The sequence below is a fragment of the Rissa tridactyla genome, chromosome 2 (assembly GCF_028500815.1).
Source record: "Rissa tridactyla isolate bRisTri1 chromosome 2, bRisTri1.patW.cur.20221130, whole genome shotgun sequence".
Classification (NCBI taxonomy): Eukaryota; Metazoa; Chordata; class Aves; order Charadriiformes; family Laridae; genus Rissa; species Rissa tridactyla.
The window spans coordinates 9,527,199-9,545,562 of record NC_071467.1 but is presented as its reverse complement, the minus strand read 5'-3'; the positions used below and the strand labels follow the sequence as shown (position 1 = coordinate 9,545,562).

Sequence of the window (18,364 nt, the reverse complement as noted above, 5' to 3'; positions counted from 1 at the left end):
TATATGACTCCCATTCTGATTTGAGGCTTACTAAGTAAACAATCTAGAAAAAAGAATGTATATAGCAATATACTAACAGAAAATGCAACAGAAAACTCAGGCATAACAAAGTTTATGATAAGAACTGTAATAATATTTCCAACTTCAGCTATATTATACTTACTTTACACACGGGGTCATAAAAACAACTCAAGCATAAATGCCACACATAGAGGGACTATTTAAGAAAGTTTCAAATTAAGGGAGGAACATCTTCGTTATTTTCAAAATCAACATAACTCTTCTTAGTCTCTGCAATCTTCTCTGGTTGTAGCCTAATAGGTCCCTGTCCGATTCGTTCTTTTTCTTGGATTATCTTTGTCACATCAGGGAATGAATATTTACTGGGATCCACTTCTAATTTCTCAACCTGTGTGCTCCTGAAACAAGAGGAAAACAGATGGAAAAAACTTAAATTCAGTGACAAATGTAACAGAACTATTTTGGGTACCTGATTATAAACCTGTTAAGTGTGAGAGATGTTACGGAGTCCAATTAAATCACGATCAAGAGTTCTCATTACTCGAAATTTGATTGTTATAAAAAACACACTGTAAACACAGAAAAGTACTACAAAATCTCTAAGATTTTGTACGAAAGAATCCTTAGCCTACAAACATCAAAAGTTACATTTTTGATATCTATAATTTGCTTTGTATCAGAACACGGTGATTGCTGGTATCACATTGCAAATGGTTGGCTTTTGATGTAAGACAGGGGTTTTTTAGCATAATTGGTTTTTTCATTCTTTTTTCTTTCTGTTCATTTTTAGCACAATTCCTTCACAGTAGCTGTCTACTAATTTCTACGTGACAGATTCATCTTTGGAAAGCAGAAAGACTTTTATTTAGAGAGAAAATGTAACTATACTAATTTATCTACTTTTATCAGCTAATTCTTATATTTTGGCATTATAGATCCTCACCACATTTGCGTTATGAAAAAAAAATTAAGTGAAAGTATAAAAAAGGTCAGAGTTATAACAGATTTTCCAGTCTATTGCTATTAAGGATATTGTTTCAGATCACACTTAGAAATGTCTACCGTCTACTCATTAAGGGAACCTATCCACATCACATAATGATCAAAGATTTGAAATATTCTTATACTTTCTGTCTTGCAGCTCTAAAGCCACTATTCTTTTCTAATAGAGGAGCTCAACAATTAAATGGAAAAATCTAGCCTGTTTTCAAGTAATTTGTAACTGTTCACAGGGAAAATGGCAAAATGGAAATTTAATTGTAGAATGATGTTCTAATTTCTGCAAATTCCAACACAATTTGTACATCTTCATACTAATTTTCGTTTTATACTGAGTGCTACTTTGGGTCAAAGTTCCAAGCTCAGTATTACAAAAGACAGCGCGTCACTCTTCAAAGATGTGAGAAAACTACGTTTACCCAGGAGATCAGAAAGCCTCATTAGCACCAGAGCAAACAAAAAAGTAGCAAAGTCACTGGATGAAAGAGCGCATTTCTTTGATGACAATACAGGTAATGAAAATATGTAAATAAAGTATATTAAAAGATTTTTGACTGAAAACATGCCATCTTTAGTTGTTACAACAAAGAGAGAGCTTTGCCAAGGAGCTTCCAAATTCTACCAGTGCTTCTCCATCAAGGCTCTGTGTGATCTGAACAGAAGTCCCAGCCCACGTCTGCGTGCAGGATCTCTGTTCCAATGGAGGAGAGATACAGAGGGATTCGTGGGAGTTTTCCTCCTCTCCTCCTAAGATATGCTGAGGAAAGCATCACTAGCAGAAGGGGTAGTAATCGGCCTAGCCACCTCTTTCAGCCTTATGTCACTAGATTTTTCTTGGGCTATGGGAATTATTTGCTCATTTTGCTGAGCGGAAAATGACCAGAGAAGCACCCTGCTTTAATAGTCTAGACAGCCTTTTCCAAAAAGTGACACAAACAAACAAAAACTAGAGGACAATTTTATGGGTAATGAAGACAGATACAAGAAAACTCTTATTTCTTTACCCTAAATATTCTTCACTTTATAAGGTTAGATTTTTTTCTTATACTACACAGTTAATTGAAATAGAAGTGGATTCACTTTGTGGCAGCAGTCTAGAAAATACTCATCCTCGAGGTAAAAGACATTTTTGTTTTCTGTGTAATTTATGAAATACGCTGTGGCCTGGAATCATTTTATCAGTAGCTGTTGGGGAGATTCGAAAAAGAGCACACCAGAATCTTAATCTAATCCCTAATCTGAAGCACTTTAGAAAAAGCTGAAAAAGCACAAACATGAAAATTAATTAGCCTCAGCCTGTGCTACCCTCACATAGTAGAAAAGATTTTCCTTGATTTGTAGTGTTTTAATTAGTAGTGGTATTTTACATTTGTTCAACTGTTCTAAAATTACACAAATTTGTTATCATGAAAATACAGTAAACTCTATGGAGTTTGAATAGCTTATTGCTTAGTAGCAGAGTAAACTTCAGTACACCAGAAATTAATTAATGGTGAGCATTATAAGTAACAGTCCACACCAACAAGCTGGGAAAGGATTATACGCATCAGTCATTCCCAAAATTTAGCACATGCTATCTAGAAGTATCTATTAGCAACAGACAATAGGAAAGGCAGAATCAAGCACAGGTGATTATTATTTTTTTTCTTCCAGAAAGGAAGTGGATTTTTATGTCCTTATAGTCACATGATCAAATATTCTACACTTGTTTAGTAAAACTTCATAGTGCTACCTCAACTACCATGACACAAGGATTTGTCTGACGACAAGACTCGGTTATGTGGAAGGCAGTGCAGCTACGACACACACATCTACTGAGAATCTGCTCCTCTCATCACGTAATCTATGCAAAAAGTGGCTGGGTATTGATGATGTCAAGACTAAACACCTGAAAATTTTTGGAAGAAAGAATGAGTTTTAGGTCATCTAAACATTTTTGCCATGTGATTCTACCTAGTAGAGTAAAAGTAATCTTGTTGCTGAAGCTCTTCCATGAGCAACAGTAAGACAAGAGTGATGAAAACAATAATACTTCATGCAGGACCAGCTACAGCACGTGTCTGGAAATCTCAATGTTTGCAAATTATTTCAATTTCAGTTAAAAAAAAAAAAAGAAGTTCACAGTTTTTGGCACTGGTACCTGCTGATGAGTGTTCTCTACTCAAGGCAAAATGATGGTCTAAAGATTAGAGCACCATACAAACTAAATAATACTGAATTAAATCCTTTCTTTTTTCCTGGTATTTTTTTTTTTCCCTTAGAAAGGCTCTTTCCATCCAAGCATAGCTCAACAATGCTTTTAAAAAAGAAAATTAAAAGACTTCACAAAGTCCTTCCATTTTGCATAACTATAGCAGCCTGCTGAACAATCTGGTGTGTGACAGAGCACATATCTGATAATTTGATATTTTTTGATAATTTACACTTTTGTTCACACAGTCCTTAATCCCCATATTTGATATTTTAATGATTTGACAGTTACATTCCCTTGTTTCAACTTCTGAATTTGAATAAAATTTAGATTGCTAAAGATTTATCATATGTTTCATCCGGAATACATGGGTTTTGACATTTGTTTGAAAGTTTCCTTTTGGCACCAGGATTTCCAAAGATATTTACAAGTCACAACCAACAGCTTTGGAGAAGCACTTTTTCCAGTCTTTTAACACTGTGAATGAAACAGCACAAAAGTTATTATCATCTAAGAAAAAGTATTAATAAATCCTTTTCTTGAATAAGAAAATAAAGTGATTTCAGTATATGGAATTATATCTTATTTGAAAGCTTTGAGAAAGACAAATCTTTATTCATGTGTTTTAAAAACTGATGGTGAATGTCTAACACATGCCATACTCTGGTCTCAGCTTTTGGAAATACAGGCTTAGAAAAATCTACTAGGTCATCTAAGCAAATAGTCATGGTTTTATAAATACTTGGAATATTAATACTTCTTTCATAAGAAGGTCTCTTTCATGAGAGGTCTTTCAAATCTCTCTATATAGGTGTAATCTGAAAAGAAGCTATTACTGAAGTCTTCAGAATCAGTGGATCATTGGGAAGATATGAATAAACAACGGCTGGCAGAATCAAATTTATTTTTCAAGGATTAAACTACAATCAAGAAGAACTAATAAATCACTGGTTAAAAGTTCTGATAAATAAATGCTGATGATATCTAGGTCATTCTGCTCTAAAAGATAAATACATCTCGCAGATAGGATTCATCAGTTTAAGAACGTATATAACACTAGCATCCAAGTTTCTAAAAGTTAGACAGAAAATCATAGTCACTATGACATTTTCAACTTCACTGCTCCACCCCTTACCCTCTTTTGCACAATCATCTCAAGATACCCAATTTCAAACTGACCTTGTCTGTTAGCAAGAAATATGTTCCAACACCTGCAGTACGCAAAATGATCCTCAATTTCTAGGTTTGGCTCTAATACCACCTTATTTTCACTCCTCGATTAACCCAGAAAATCAAAAATCACTGTTAAATTTGTCAGTTAATGTGGAGTCCCTAATGTTTAACCATCAGGGAAGCTTACACTGAAAACACTAACAAGGTGTTAAGACTTTCTGTTTACAAAGTTATGGAGTGTTACAAAGGCACTTTAAAGTACGTCTCTGCCCTCAGTCTTTTGTCCTTGTCACATATGGACAGCTGGAGATGAATTTAGATTGTAGTGATCAAGAGTTTACTGAACACTATTCTTGAGATTGCTGTTCTCCAGGAGGGCAAGTTTCTGAAGTCTCCTCACCCTTATTACAGTTATGGATTACCAGACGCCTGTGTGTGCAAATTAATTTTCAAATCACTTCTTAGGCAACCCACCTTTTGTTCGCCTCATTAGTGAAATGATAGAGATGTATACCCTCTACTCTGATTAGCCTCAGGCCTCCATGAGAATGCAAATGAATCTATACTTTAAGATTGACTTGAGTAAAATGGCTTTTCAATATGTTGCTTAGTTATAACTTACTCCACTTTCTTTTTAAGAAGTCAACTGAATTAAAACTCCTATGGCTCCTCCTTTCCCAGAAAATGTAACTTGCATTGTAAAAATTCTCAGTGTCTTCATAACAGCTAACAAACTATGTAGCCTGAAAATATTATTTCTGCAAATCTATTAAACTCTCAAGGTTTATGATCTACTCCCAGGTATTTATAGAAGGCAAACATGACATCTCAGTAGAATTGATAACTGATTTGCCATTTGTGATCTTTCCACACATTTATTTATCTTTCATGCAGGCACGCTTCAGATGTGCTAAGCTTTCTTCAAGTTAAAATATTTGTGCTTGGTTTAGGCATAGAAATGAAGGTGAATTCAGGTTTTGAAAGGTCACATAAATCCTCTTGCAGTTCTTTCACGTTAGTTTTTCCATTCAATTTCTGACCTCATCTTACCTCACATTCCTAGTCTTGAGGAAATTATTCATCTTATTCTACTGTATTTCTCTTTGCAACATGAAATTCTCATATTTCCAATTTGTCACACCTCTGTCCCTCTCTGTGAACTGTAGAAATGTAAGACTGGGAGAGATCTTCAGCCATTACGTCTGTGGAAAGGGAGGGAGTATTCCCACACTTCACAAGGATTGTTTCAAGGATCCAAATTAGGACTTCTCACTCCCAAAGAAAGATTCTTACCCTTACATCTACAAGTTTCTCCCACAAATTTGTTCTTTGCACTTCTCCACCAAAATGAACCAAGCTAAATTAGGGTCATCCAGTAAATCAGAGCTTCGTTCTGATCTCATCTTCAGCAACATTGTTAAATCTCAAGTGAGACAACTGTAGAGTTTTTTAAATAATCTGTCTTTTTTTCTTTGCTTGTTAATAAATGGAAAAAAGCTCAACTGCAAATAAAAAGTTCTCCAAGGAAAGTAAATTAATGCTTGTTCGTTACTGTGAAATTGTAAACCATAAAAGGAGTTCTGTTAATGAGTCCTATGATGACATGTTTGCTAGAAAAAGGTTGGAATTAAAATCCAACATAGTATTAAAAACATCCAAGTTTTCTTGGCCTCAAGTTCAATGTAACTTACAGGCATTTTTGTATATTTCTCTCCCAACTAGTGAAATCTGTCTGAAACTGGATAACCAGTTCAAAAGCTTTTATGGGTGTACCAGCAGGCGGCGGTGGACATTCCAGCAGCATATGTTTTTCTTCTGTTTTCCCCTTAAAAAACTGTATGAAAAAAAAACAATAAAAAACCCCCCCAAAACGCCACCAACTTCCAAAAAGCCAGAAATTACATATTGCCAGTAAGAACTGATTCCAATAGAATGTAAGTCAGATTTCTACTCTAATGCATTACACAGTATTTTCTATAGCACCTGCTGGCTTAGTCAACCAGTGCAACGTTACTTAGCCAAGAGGAGAATGGCACTTGCAGCAGTCAGATTTGCAATGCTTGAACTACTTAGATAGAAACCAACTCTACCTTACATTCCTTATTTCATTAAAAAACCTGTGTATAGACTACAACTAGCTGATTTATTTTTAAGTCTGCCTTGTGAAGTACCCTAGAAATTGCTGCTCTCTTCCTTTGCCTATTTAAATTTATCCATTCGCTGTCTTTATTTCTCAGACTCTCTCTATAAAGATCCATACTAAAAAAAAAAAGAAAACAAAACAAACAAACAAACAAACAAAACCAAAACAAAAAACCCCATCCAAAAAGATCTCTCTCATGTATTCCTATGTATCTTTCTTAACTGGAGGAATTCAACTGTGTGCATATTTACATTTAGAGACATTTTGAGTTTTATTTCATTTTGGGGTTTTTTACAACATGTTAAAGGAAGAATAGTCTAAAGCTGAGGGTGTGAGACAAGATTATTGACTTCATGTAACTGTTACACTTAAAATCTCCACTATGGCTTCAGAAAATTAAGTTCCTACCCACACTTGAATTTCACTTCTGCAGCTGTGGCGAACTCAACTTCTGTACCTCTCAGATGAATTGCGAGGCCAGTTACAGTAACGACTGGCATACTCAGCAGCTATATTAATAGAGGCTTTACAAGTATAATAAATCAGTCAAATTCCTCCCGTAGAAACTTGTCTCTTTGAAGGTCTGAAATACAGTTTTGTTCTTCTACGTGGCAGAAGTAATGACAGTATCATCATGTAATCTTGCTAACAAGAGTTAAAGAAATTTAAAGCACTACATTATAGCTTAGCAGATTATATGTCTGACAGCATTTAGCTAAGACATCTGTAGCTGTCAAGTGTAATCACTGTAATGAATGTTCTTCTGTAATCTAAGAGACAACTATTCAGCAGATTTTTAACATCTGGCTAGTCAGCGACTTTTCAACTAAAGAGGTCAAAACTTACTATTCTTAGTAAGAATTGTAATTCAAAAGACTTTTTTCCTACTTCTAATTTTGTGATACTTATTCCTGTAATATTTTAACAGTAAAATTCTTATTTTTTCTTCAAAATCTACAGTAAGCATATTCATAATTACTTAAAACTGCATTGAAATCAAACACAAATTCCTGGAGTTTCACTATGCCATGGAGTATCTTTAGTTCATCAGCTAGCAGGAAAGGGGACAATTTCACATTATTACTTCCATTACTTCCATGTTCCCATTATTATTTCTATTTAAACATTTATTGTGTAGCCAAAAGTAAAGGCACACAGAGGGTTCTAAGGAAATGTAAATTCCTAACTGACAAGTTGCCAACTCTTTTCTGTTTGTCAGAATCCACTTGGAAGAGAGATAACGTCAGTTATCTAACGAAGGAAGATCTATTTTTCTCCTAGAAAAAAAGCTAAGATATTTCTTTAAACTGATTTCTTTTACTGTGTCTAAAGTTTTAACTGTTTTTCTGTGGGAAAGTGCCATTCCTTTTGTAAAGTAGAATTATAGAACAGAATCATAGAACACATTGGATTGGAAGGGACATTTAAAGGTCACCTAGTCCGCCCCTCCTGCAATAAGCAGGGACATCTTCAGATCAGAGAGAACTGATCTGTTCAGATATGTTGGCCAGATCAGAGCCCTGACCAACACGACCTTGAATGTTTCCAGGCATGGTGGTCTATCACCTCTCTGGGCAACCTGGGCCAGTGTTTCACCACCATTACTGAAAAAATTTCTTCCTTGTATCTAGTCTAAATCTCCCCTCTTTTAGTTTAAAACCATTACCCCTGGTCCTATTGCAACAGGACCTGCTAAAAGTCTGTATCCATGTTTCTTATGAGTCCCCTTTAAGCATTGGAAAGCCACAATAAGGTCTCCCTGAAGCCTACTCTTCTCCAGGCTGAAGAACCCCAACTCAGCCTGTCCTCATAGCAGAGGTGCTCCAGCCCTCTCAGCATTTTTGTGGCCTCCTCTGAACCTGCTCCAACAGGTCCATGTCTTTCCTGTGCTGAGGGCTCCAGAGCTGGACACAGGACTCCAGGTGGGGATCTCACCAGAGCGGAGCAGAGGGGCAGAACCACCCCTCTCGACCTGCTGGCCACGCTTCTTGTGATGCAGCCCAGGATATGGTTGGCCTTCTGCGCTGCAAGAGCATATTGCCAGCTTGTGTCCCGCTGCGCAGAACCTTGCACGTGGCCTTGTTGAACATCATGAGGTTCACATGGGCCCACTTCTGGAGCCTGTCCAGGTCCCTCTGGATGGCATCCCATCCCTCAGGTCTGTCAAACACACCACTCAGCTTGGTGTCGTCCCCAAACTTGCTGAGGGTGCACTTGATCCCACTGACCATGTCATTGATAAAGATATTGAACAGTAATGGTCTCAATATGGACCCCTGAGGGACATCACTTGCCACTGATCTCCATCTGGACATCGAGCCGTTGACCACTACCCTCTGGATGCGACCATCCAACCAATTCCTCATCCACCAAACAGTCCACCCATCAAATCCATCTCTCTCCAATGTAGAGAGAAGGATGTTGTGGGGGATTGTGTCAAAGGCCTTACAGAAGTCCTGGTAGATGATATCCATTGCTCTTCCTTGGTCCACTGATATAGTCACTCCATCATAGAAGGCCCTGAGGTTGGTCAGGCAGGACTAGCCCTTGGTGAAGCTATGCTGGCTGTCTTGAGTCACCTTCCTGTTCTCCATGTGCTTCTAGGAGGGTTCTAGGTGTATCTTCTAGGAGGCTTCTAGGTGTATCTTCTAGGAGGCTTCTAGGTGCCTCTTCTAGGAGGATCTGTTCCATGATCTTCCTGGGCACAAAGGTGAGGCTGACACATCCCAGGGTCCTTCTTTGTATCCTATTTAAAAATGTGTGCAATGTTTCCCTTTTTACAGTCACCAGGGACTTCACCTGACTGCCATGACTTTCCAAATATCATGGAGATTAAGTATCCACCATTTGGCTTGGAGCTTTTAAAAATATTTTAAGTACTCAGTAATGAAGATGGTGCACTTGTAATCACTGGTGCCTAAGGAAAGGGTGCAGTGTTTCTGGCTCATTAGGAATCTCAAAAAATACTTGCAGTCCCCCTATCATTTTGTCATCATGCAGGTCATTCAAGAAAAGAAGTCATGACTCATCCTTATTAAAAATAAGAAGTAAAAAGCAGAATTAATGACAACCGACTCTTGCAGAGCCATTTTGCCAGTCTCCTAAATATTGCGACCAAGAAGAATACCCATGACCCATAATGCTATTTTTCACTAACTGTTTAGGCTTTCTATCAACAGGCACCACAATGAAATCAAAGAAGGAAACAAATGCAACACTTCAAATATAAACAGATAAATGGCTTAACAGACTTTGTTGTTACTATATCTTATTCTGGTATGAATGTCATTGCCTATAGCAAGAGGAAAAGGAAAGACTAAAAGATATATGATAGTATTTCTACTTAGGCTAAGTGCCCATCAACCCTAGTGTCTATCTACAGCAATGGCTATTAACACTTGCTAAGAGTTAAAACAAAAAATTGCGCATCACTGATATTTGCTTGCTTCTGGCAGTCATTACCTGCAAGATTTCAAGAGCTGGAGTTTACATGACATTTAATAGGATGGATCTGTGTTAGAAAACATTGCAGAATTGCTTTTTGAACCCAGTTATTATTGCAGTAGCTCAACCTGTATACCAGTGAGCAAATACATTCATGAGAGGGATTTAAAATCATTGCTTTCTAAATGGTTTTCAGACTTGAGTTACGCGACAAGGAGCTTTGCAGAGGCAATTCTTGGTAGGTGATTTAGGTTTAGTATATATACCAGTTTAATAATCTGAATGAGCTGATGGAAAAAAAAACTGATCAGAAGAAATAAGTGCTTTTTTGGCTCTGCTGTTGGAGCTGATCACTTTATAAACAGCACCAGACAGGCCATTAGTTTAAAGCTTTTGGCCATATTTTTATTCTATTCAAATCAATATTTTCATACTTTCAACAATAACATAATAAGAAGTGTATATCCTGGCATGTGAATAACACACAGACAAAAAATAAAACTAATGCAAAAGAAAAAAAGGAATTACCTTCTTGCATTTTTTTGTGGTGTATTGCAGTTGGAACGTTTAACTGAAGTTGATACTTTTTGCTTAGCCAGGATTATTTCTTTAGCCTAAAATAAAAATAGACCGAAAAATAAGTCTCATATTAATTGATATTTATGCTTGCAAGCATTTAAATAATCTCTCAAAAATAGAGAAATTAAGAGGGTCTGAATAAATTTTCTCTTGTGACATTTACTCTTTCTGTTAGATTTTAACACTCGTCACTCAGCATGAAACAATGTATAAGGCAATTTTAACCAAATGATCTGAATGGTATTATATTAAAATATATATCTGAGTATATGTATATATATGTAGGTAATTAAATAGATGCATATATTTGTATTTAAATATATGCTGTATAGTTTAGTACTATGTTAATAATGCACATTACTGATTTTCTCCGTAACTAACTAACTGGTTTATGATGTGCCTCCCACTTGCACCTCAGTTCTTCTGTCCATGTGCTAGTTCAGACGTTTTTATTAAAGAATCTGCTGCAGTCTGGAATACGTCTCTCTCTTTAAAAAAGGGACTGGCGACCACAAACTCCCTCAGCACCTTTGCTAAAACAGAATCTCAAGCTCAAAGTCCAAGTGAATTCCTCTTCTCAAAGAAAACATGTCCATCACTATTCTCTGGCAGACATGTTATTGGCAAAAGGATATCTCATGGCAAAAAGGTATCTCTTTCCCTTCTTAACATCATCACGAGAGAGGGACCCCTTAAGTATTTGAAAGGAAGGAGGAGAACAGGAACTGGACCAAATGGTTAATTTTATTGACATCTAGTACAACTGGTTTGAAAGTAGACTGTTCCAGACCCCCAGTAAACTTAACGTCTCTTTTCTAAAATCTCCAAGAAATAAAACAGATCCTGTAGCTTCTGTCATACATTTCTGAAATTCATTGTCAAGGGGCTGTTCCCCTCTGGTTCTATATATACTCTAGTGAAGGAAAGTTTTTTTCTTTGGGCTTTCCTTCTCTTCTCAGGAGGCCCTGTAGTGTTCTGTTCTTATAACAATAATTCATTCCTTTGAGTCTCTTGAGACTAACGTTCCTTACTTTGCCCTCAGAGCACATCATCAAGGATGGTGAGGAAAGTTGCTGATTCTGCAATCAACAGTACAGGCTTCCTTGACAAGATGCCATCCTGGAATATGGGGAAGGGATAGGATTTGCCTTCTAGAACATTCACTATTAATTATCAAGTATTTTTGACCTAAAAGCTCTTTTGCTCAAAAGATGCCCTACAGCCTCTGTTCAGGGGAAAAAAAAAAAAAGTGATACTGTCTAATTTTATTTGGTTTTGAAACAAAACTCCGTATGTGAGCTTCATCAAGCCAGCAGTTGACTGTCCATCTCTTAGTGACATTGATCAAGTGAGGATAACTGTTCTGGAAAACAGAACCGCCATAGCTTCAGCTGTGGCCAAATATAACACTTTGGGCTCAGTAGGAAGATAACTGTATGAAATTTAAAGCCTGTGATATACAGAAAGATGGACTAAATGAATATAACGAAGTTTCCTAAAAGTGATTCTATGGAACTTTTGCTAATAGTTGCATTAATCAGAAAACAGAAAGAAGGGCTATTTTCATAACATTATCAGAGAATTCTAGAAATGGATGTGTTACACAGAATCTGGAATATAGTCGAGAAAACAGAATTAATATATGAAGACAACATTTTTCAGCTGACTCATCTTGTCAGTCCACAATTTTTTTCCTATAGGAAAATTCCTTCTGCAACAGGAATTCCACTGAGTAACAGAGTTTCCCCGAAACACATTGATTCTGAAGCATTAATAGATTTCTAGGGTTCCACAGCTATATGTCTCCACATGCCTTTGACGGTAATGAAATATTACTGCATTTACCATTCCTAGATAAGTGAGAATTATATAGTGAAATTCTATCAAATAACCTTTACACTGACATGCATAATATATACCACTCCTATTTTTAAATTAATTAAGGAATCTAACTCATTGATCTTTAAGTTTCTAAATGCTTTTGAAGGCCTAGGCAATAAAAAGTTGTCAGAATTCATTTGTGACTGATGATATAATGAAGAATTAATCAAAAAGTCTAAATTTTGCTCTCTGATTTACTAAAATAAGGAAAGTGAAGTTTTAAAACATGACACAGAATGTCTCAGAACCCTAAATAAAAACTGCTTGCTAATAACACTGTTTTTTGATGCTGTTTCTCAGACATTAATTAAAATGCAACTGGTGTAATCTACTCATGACATTTTACAAAATCCCTGATTTCATATGCCAATTTTGGTCAAAGTCTATTAAAGAAACTCTCAGTTTTCAATTTTTCTGTATCACCTGCAAAGATGACACTACCAGAGCATAGAAGTTCAAAGTTTAAAAAGCTTCATGTCACAAATATTTTTCCCAGAAAATGAAGCACGTACAATGTAGTCACCATCAACTCTTTACTGATGCAAAGTCTCTGTAGAGACAGTCATTACATTATAAACACTAAACGTTAAAAGTGTCACTATATCATTTCACTGAATGTTGTGTCCTTTGGTTTGTTTTGATGACCTTCCAAAACACATTAGTAGACACTGCCTTAGAAAGATGCCCCTTCTGCAGTGATTTACTGTGCAGTAAACAGTACATTTAAGAAAAGTGTTCCTAGAAAAGAGGGTGAAAATGATTTGCTTTCATTCATTTCTTGTGGAATTTACTATCTCCGACATCTGTGGAATGGCAAGGTCATCAGAGAGGCAAGGAAAGAGGTTTTGTTTTTCATTTTAAAGGCTAGGGAACTATGAACAGGCTGAAAGATGAATGGTGGAAGGTTTAGTAATCTGATCAGAAACTCACTAAAGCAAGTGAAAAACACTGAATTCAGTTAGTTTTCTGTTCTGTTACCAAGAAGAGAGAGATCATTTCAGGTTAGTATTGCAAGAAGAATTTTATAGGAGACTATTTTTAGGTTTATAGCATTTTAAATATTTCTGTTACCCAAGGAATGTGCTAGGTCATTTACCTAGTTGCAAATAATTTTATTTTTATAACAACTGTTTATCAGGAAGAAAATAGTTAAATACAGTGGAATATAGTCATTAGGCTTGTCTTATCACTGATATAGGCTGAAAAAAGTTCCGTGAACTCTGTTCTTCCTATTATCTTACGAAAAGGAATTCATATTATGTTGATGATCTCAAATTAGTATTCTCAAACATCGTTGATAACTTCAGCCATAATGTTCTTGAAGAAAAATATTTATTGGCCTTCCAGTTGTTGCTAATATTCATTATACTTTGCTTCCTAGATTACATCCCATTAATACCAATAAAATTTGTATGGATAGAGAGCATCTGAAAAGGATATGTATCCCAAAAATATAGTGCATGCACTCTAATTCAGTCCTGAGGGAAGGGAACAGATTCTGTGACTGTGATATAGAACAAAGAGCAATAGGTTTGTACCTGCTCCGTGCAATTGCTGCGATGCAGCACAAACCCATCTTCAGTCAGCAAATCCATGGGGTTCACAGGATCACAGACTCACAGAATGGTTGTGGTTGGACAGCACGTCTGGAGGTCATCTGGTCCAACCCCCCTGCTCAAGCAGAGACACCTAGAGCCAGTTGCCCAGTTGTCCAGAATGCTTTTTAATATCTCCAGGTAATTGGAGACTCCACAACCTCCCTGGGCAGCCTGTGCCAGTGCTCAGCCACCCTCACAGTAAAAAAGTGTTTCCAGATGTTCAGAGGGAACCTCCTGTGTTTCAGTCTGTGCCCATTGCCTCTGGTCCTGCCAGCGGGCACCACTGAAAAGAACCTGGCTCTGTCCTCTCTGTGCCCTCCCTTCAGGTATTTATATGTGTTGATAAGATCCACTTGAGCTTTCTCTTCTCTAGGCTGAACAGTCCCAGCTCTCTCAGCCTTTCCTTATAGGAGAGTTGCTCCAGTCCCTTAATTATCTTTGTGGCCCTTCAATGGACTCTCTCCAGTATGTCCACATCTCTTTTGTACTGGGGAGCTCAGCACTGGACACTACTTCAAGCGTGTCTCACCAATGTTGAAGAGAGGGAAAGGATTGCCTCCCTCAGCCTGCTGGCAACACTCCTAACGCAGCCAACACACAATTAACCTTCTTTGGCAGAAGAAGACATTGCCAGCTCATTTTCAACTTGGTGTCCACCAAGATTCCCACATCCTTTTCTGCAAAGCTGCAAGTTTTTGCATACATTGACAATGAAGATATTAGACTACGCAGGATTCCATTCATGCATATCTCTCTGTCTCCCAGCTACACAAGTAGTTTTTAACCAAACCAAGGCAAAACTCAGAACATCAACTCCTTATTCTACAGAGCTTCTCTCTCCTCAGGTCTCACAAATAGCTGTGAATCGTGACATTGAGATGAAACAGGCTTCAGACCCTCAGGCTAGGTAAAATATGTATGTGTAGCTAAAATATCAAGGTAGGTGAAACATAGGTGAAATATAAAGTTAATAGTGGAATAAAGGCAGCTCTCAATCACAATATGAAGAGATAATATTCATTTGGCCAATTTAGGTTTGACTTTCTAGGCAGGCAGCAGATTTGAATATATCCAGAAACTCTTTGAAATATTTACATTTTCTAAGGCACTGATCATCCACAAAGAGACTAGGAAGATGTATGAGTAATAAAAGCAGGTTATGGGATAGAAAACTGATAGTACTTGAAATATCCAAAAGACAAGTAAATAGTAAACAAAACTGTTCAGAAAGATTTCAAAATTACTTTATCAAAATGGCAAATGTCAAGGACGCAGTTTCAAAGAAATAGATTTAGGAAAGCATAAATTCTCATATGAGTGGATTTGGAACAAAATACAGATCTTAAGCAAATGAGTACAATTTTCGTCATTCTTCAAGCTCCTGGTGAAACTGCATGCTTGGTGCTGCAGTGACAGTTTGTGATTTAATGAGAGGCTGTCCATGTAGGGAAAGACAGATGGTATGGGACTGGAGCGCAGAAGAAAACATAGAAGGTATAGAACCACAAGGGGGAAAAGCCAGAAGCTGAAAAATAGCTTTTTAGTTACAGATACTAGTTGTGTAGTCTTAGAATTAAATCAAAGCACAAAAAGAAAGAAATGACCCCTAATAGCAGCTGAAGGTTCATCCTTCAGAAGAAAATGCCGTTATTGATATATCCTGGCAGATTCATATGTATCACCACGTCCCACTGCTCCTACACAGCAGAGAAACTTACTAGAGGGCAGAAGGGTCAGGCTAGAGCACCAAGAATTTGTTTTTTTCCTATAGCTATCCTTGGACAGGGTTACCCTATTTCTGAAAGCCAAAAATATATGACGCAGTCTTAGAGGCCTCAAAAGCAGCCCAACTTTACAAAGGTATAATGGTATAAGAGCATGATGTTGAAGAGTTGATTAACCTCTCCCACAGCTCCCCGAACCTCACCATTCTCACCTCCAGAACTCTACCTTCCTAAAACTTCCAGCTCCCTGTCTGCTCCAAGCCCCTCAGTCTATCTCTGCTCTTCCTGCAGGTCCAAGAACCCAGTCTTGCACCAGGCAACATCAAGTCCTACCTTAAATGCCTTCTTGTTTATGCCAGCATCCCGCCCGTTAAGCCCCAAACCTCAAGGTACCTCTGTCACTCAGATTCCCTCTGCCCCTTGTCTTATTCTGGTTCACACTGCTGCATGTTCCCTGTATTTAAGCTCTAATGCCCTTTAAACTTTGAGTGGTTGCTGGCTGGCCAACTGTTACCTTTCTCACTGCCTCCTTCAGTAAGGCATGGCCTCCAAGGTGGAGAGAGACTTTTCACAAGGGCATGTAGTGATACGACAAGGAGGAATGGTTTAAACTGCAATAGGGTAGATTAGATATCAGGAAGAAATTTTTCACTGTGAGGGTGGTGAGGCACTGGAACAGGTTGCCCAGGGAAGCTGTGGATGCCCCATCCCTGGAGGTGTTCAAGACCAGGCTGGATGGGGCTTTGAGCAACCTGGTCTAGGGGGAGGTGTCTCTCCTATGGCAGGGGGGTTGGAACTACATGATCGTTAAGGTCCATTCCAACCTAAATAATTCTATGATTCTATGGTTCTATGAAAATACCACTTAGCTATCCAGGGTACAAGCTACATTTACTGAAACCATAGGAAGACACACAGTGGAGAGGAAATAAAGTGGACATACCTACCAGTTTGCTCTCATTTACACTGCAAAAACTGGGCTGGGCAAGGAAAAGAGAGAATACAAAACACATTTTAAGCCAATTTCCTTTTACTTGCCAGCAGAATTCTCAACTGACTCGAATCCTGATCAGCATGAACACCATACAGGCAAACATCAGAGCATGGGTGAGATAGGAGAGCAAAGAATTAAGAATATTAGTGGAATATGACTTCTAGACAGGCTTCTTTAAGTACTAGGGACTGGTGTGCAGCATTTTTCAGTTGAAACACCACGTTGTCACAACATTCTTGCCCTGTGATTACATATACTTGGTACAGCCGGTCAGTGGATCCTTTCCAGCCAGGGAGGACACAAAGGGAAAATGAATTAAGCAACGCTTGTTCTGATCACCTGAGACGTGAGAGTACTGTATCATTCCTGTCCTCGAACCAAAAGGTTATCTTCCCACATCTGTGTGCCACAAAAATTTTGAAAAATTGATTTGTTTTTATTATTTCACAGGCGGAAAAAAAAGTAGGTAAGTTGCTTATTTTCAGTTATTTGAAAAATCCACCTTCTTACACATTTGCACAATACTGCATGTTTTGCAGAGTCTCTTTTCATATATAAAAAGCTGATTTTGTTGAAAATGAAGGAAATACAAAGAGTTCTGTTAATCCTGATTTTCATAATGTTCCTTTAAAGAGATCTTAAATCCTAAGGTTTGGCTGTATGATTAAATTGTCTTTCTGGAATGTTCCTTTTTTGGAAAATATGTCCTGATGGGAAAAGCTAGACTGAATAACTGTAGCTAGCCAGATGTTACCTGTAATTCAGAAACATTCCCAAGGTACTCTCAACATTTTAGGTATCTTTGTATGATGCCTGCTCAGATTATTTTACATACCTTTGGCATGCTGACAACTAAGTGGCCGGTTGTTTGTGATCTTTTAGCAGAGCTGATGTCTGGCTTCACTTCCTCGGGGAGAACAAGCTGAAATGGCTATGAGAAAATATGAAATTGAAGTATATCATGCTAAAATATCTCTTTTTTTTTCCTTTTTTTTTTTTTTTTAGTTAACCTGGACAGAACACGTGAAGAAACATCAAGAAACATCACTGTCACATCCTTTGATCTTAAGCACAGTATAGGTATAAATCCTCTCACTTTATATGTAGTATTACTAATCCTAATAAATGATTAGCATGCTAAACAGCTTTTACTTACAAGTAAATTCATATGTGTATTCCTGAATTGCTGTCATTCCTGAAGTGACATTTCTAAAGAAGGTTATAAAATGATGCTTGACTTATAGTAGCAATTAAATGAGAAAGATTATCCAGCCTGTTTCAGACGTAAAGTAATTCTGAAGTTTCGTTTATGCAGTTGGTACAGTCAAAAATAGGGATTTTGGTTTACTGTTTAAGTACTTTGAATTTTTTTTAAAAATTGATGATAAAATTAAAACTAATGAGAAGAGAGAAAACTGGAACAACATCTTAAATGCCCTTTCAAAAGAATATACATCCATTAGTTTCTGTCAGCTATAAATTCCAGATTGTAAAATTGCTAAATTCTAGCCTCGGGCAACTGGAAAGCTCTCTTCTTTGGTGAATTATGGTACACTGTGTGAGGGGAATAAGAAGCGAGAAGGAGAGAAATCTCATTTCAGGCTTTGCCCGTCTTCT

At 37.3% G+C, this 18,364-nt stretch overlaps 1 protein-coding gene across 1 annotated transcript in view; it reads right to left on the bottom strand.

The window, feature by feature from the left end:
- Window positions 1–232: 232 nt before the first annotated feature.
- Window positions 233–18,364, bottom strand: part of DNAAF11 (dynein axonemal assembly factor 11) — a 57,667-nt gene continuing 39,535 nt past the window's right edge. Inside the window, exons 14-16 of the mRNA XM_054192467.1 lie at window positions 17,583–17,678; window positions 10,500–10,585; window positions 233–419 (exon numbers count right to left, since the gene is read on the bottom strand). Coding sequence (XP_054048442.1) covers window positions 233–419; window positions 10,500–10,585; window positions 17,583–17,678 — 369 coding nt within the window. The remainder of the gene's footprint in view (window positions 420–10,499; window positions 10,586–17,582; window positions 17,679–18,364) is intronic.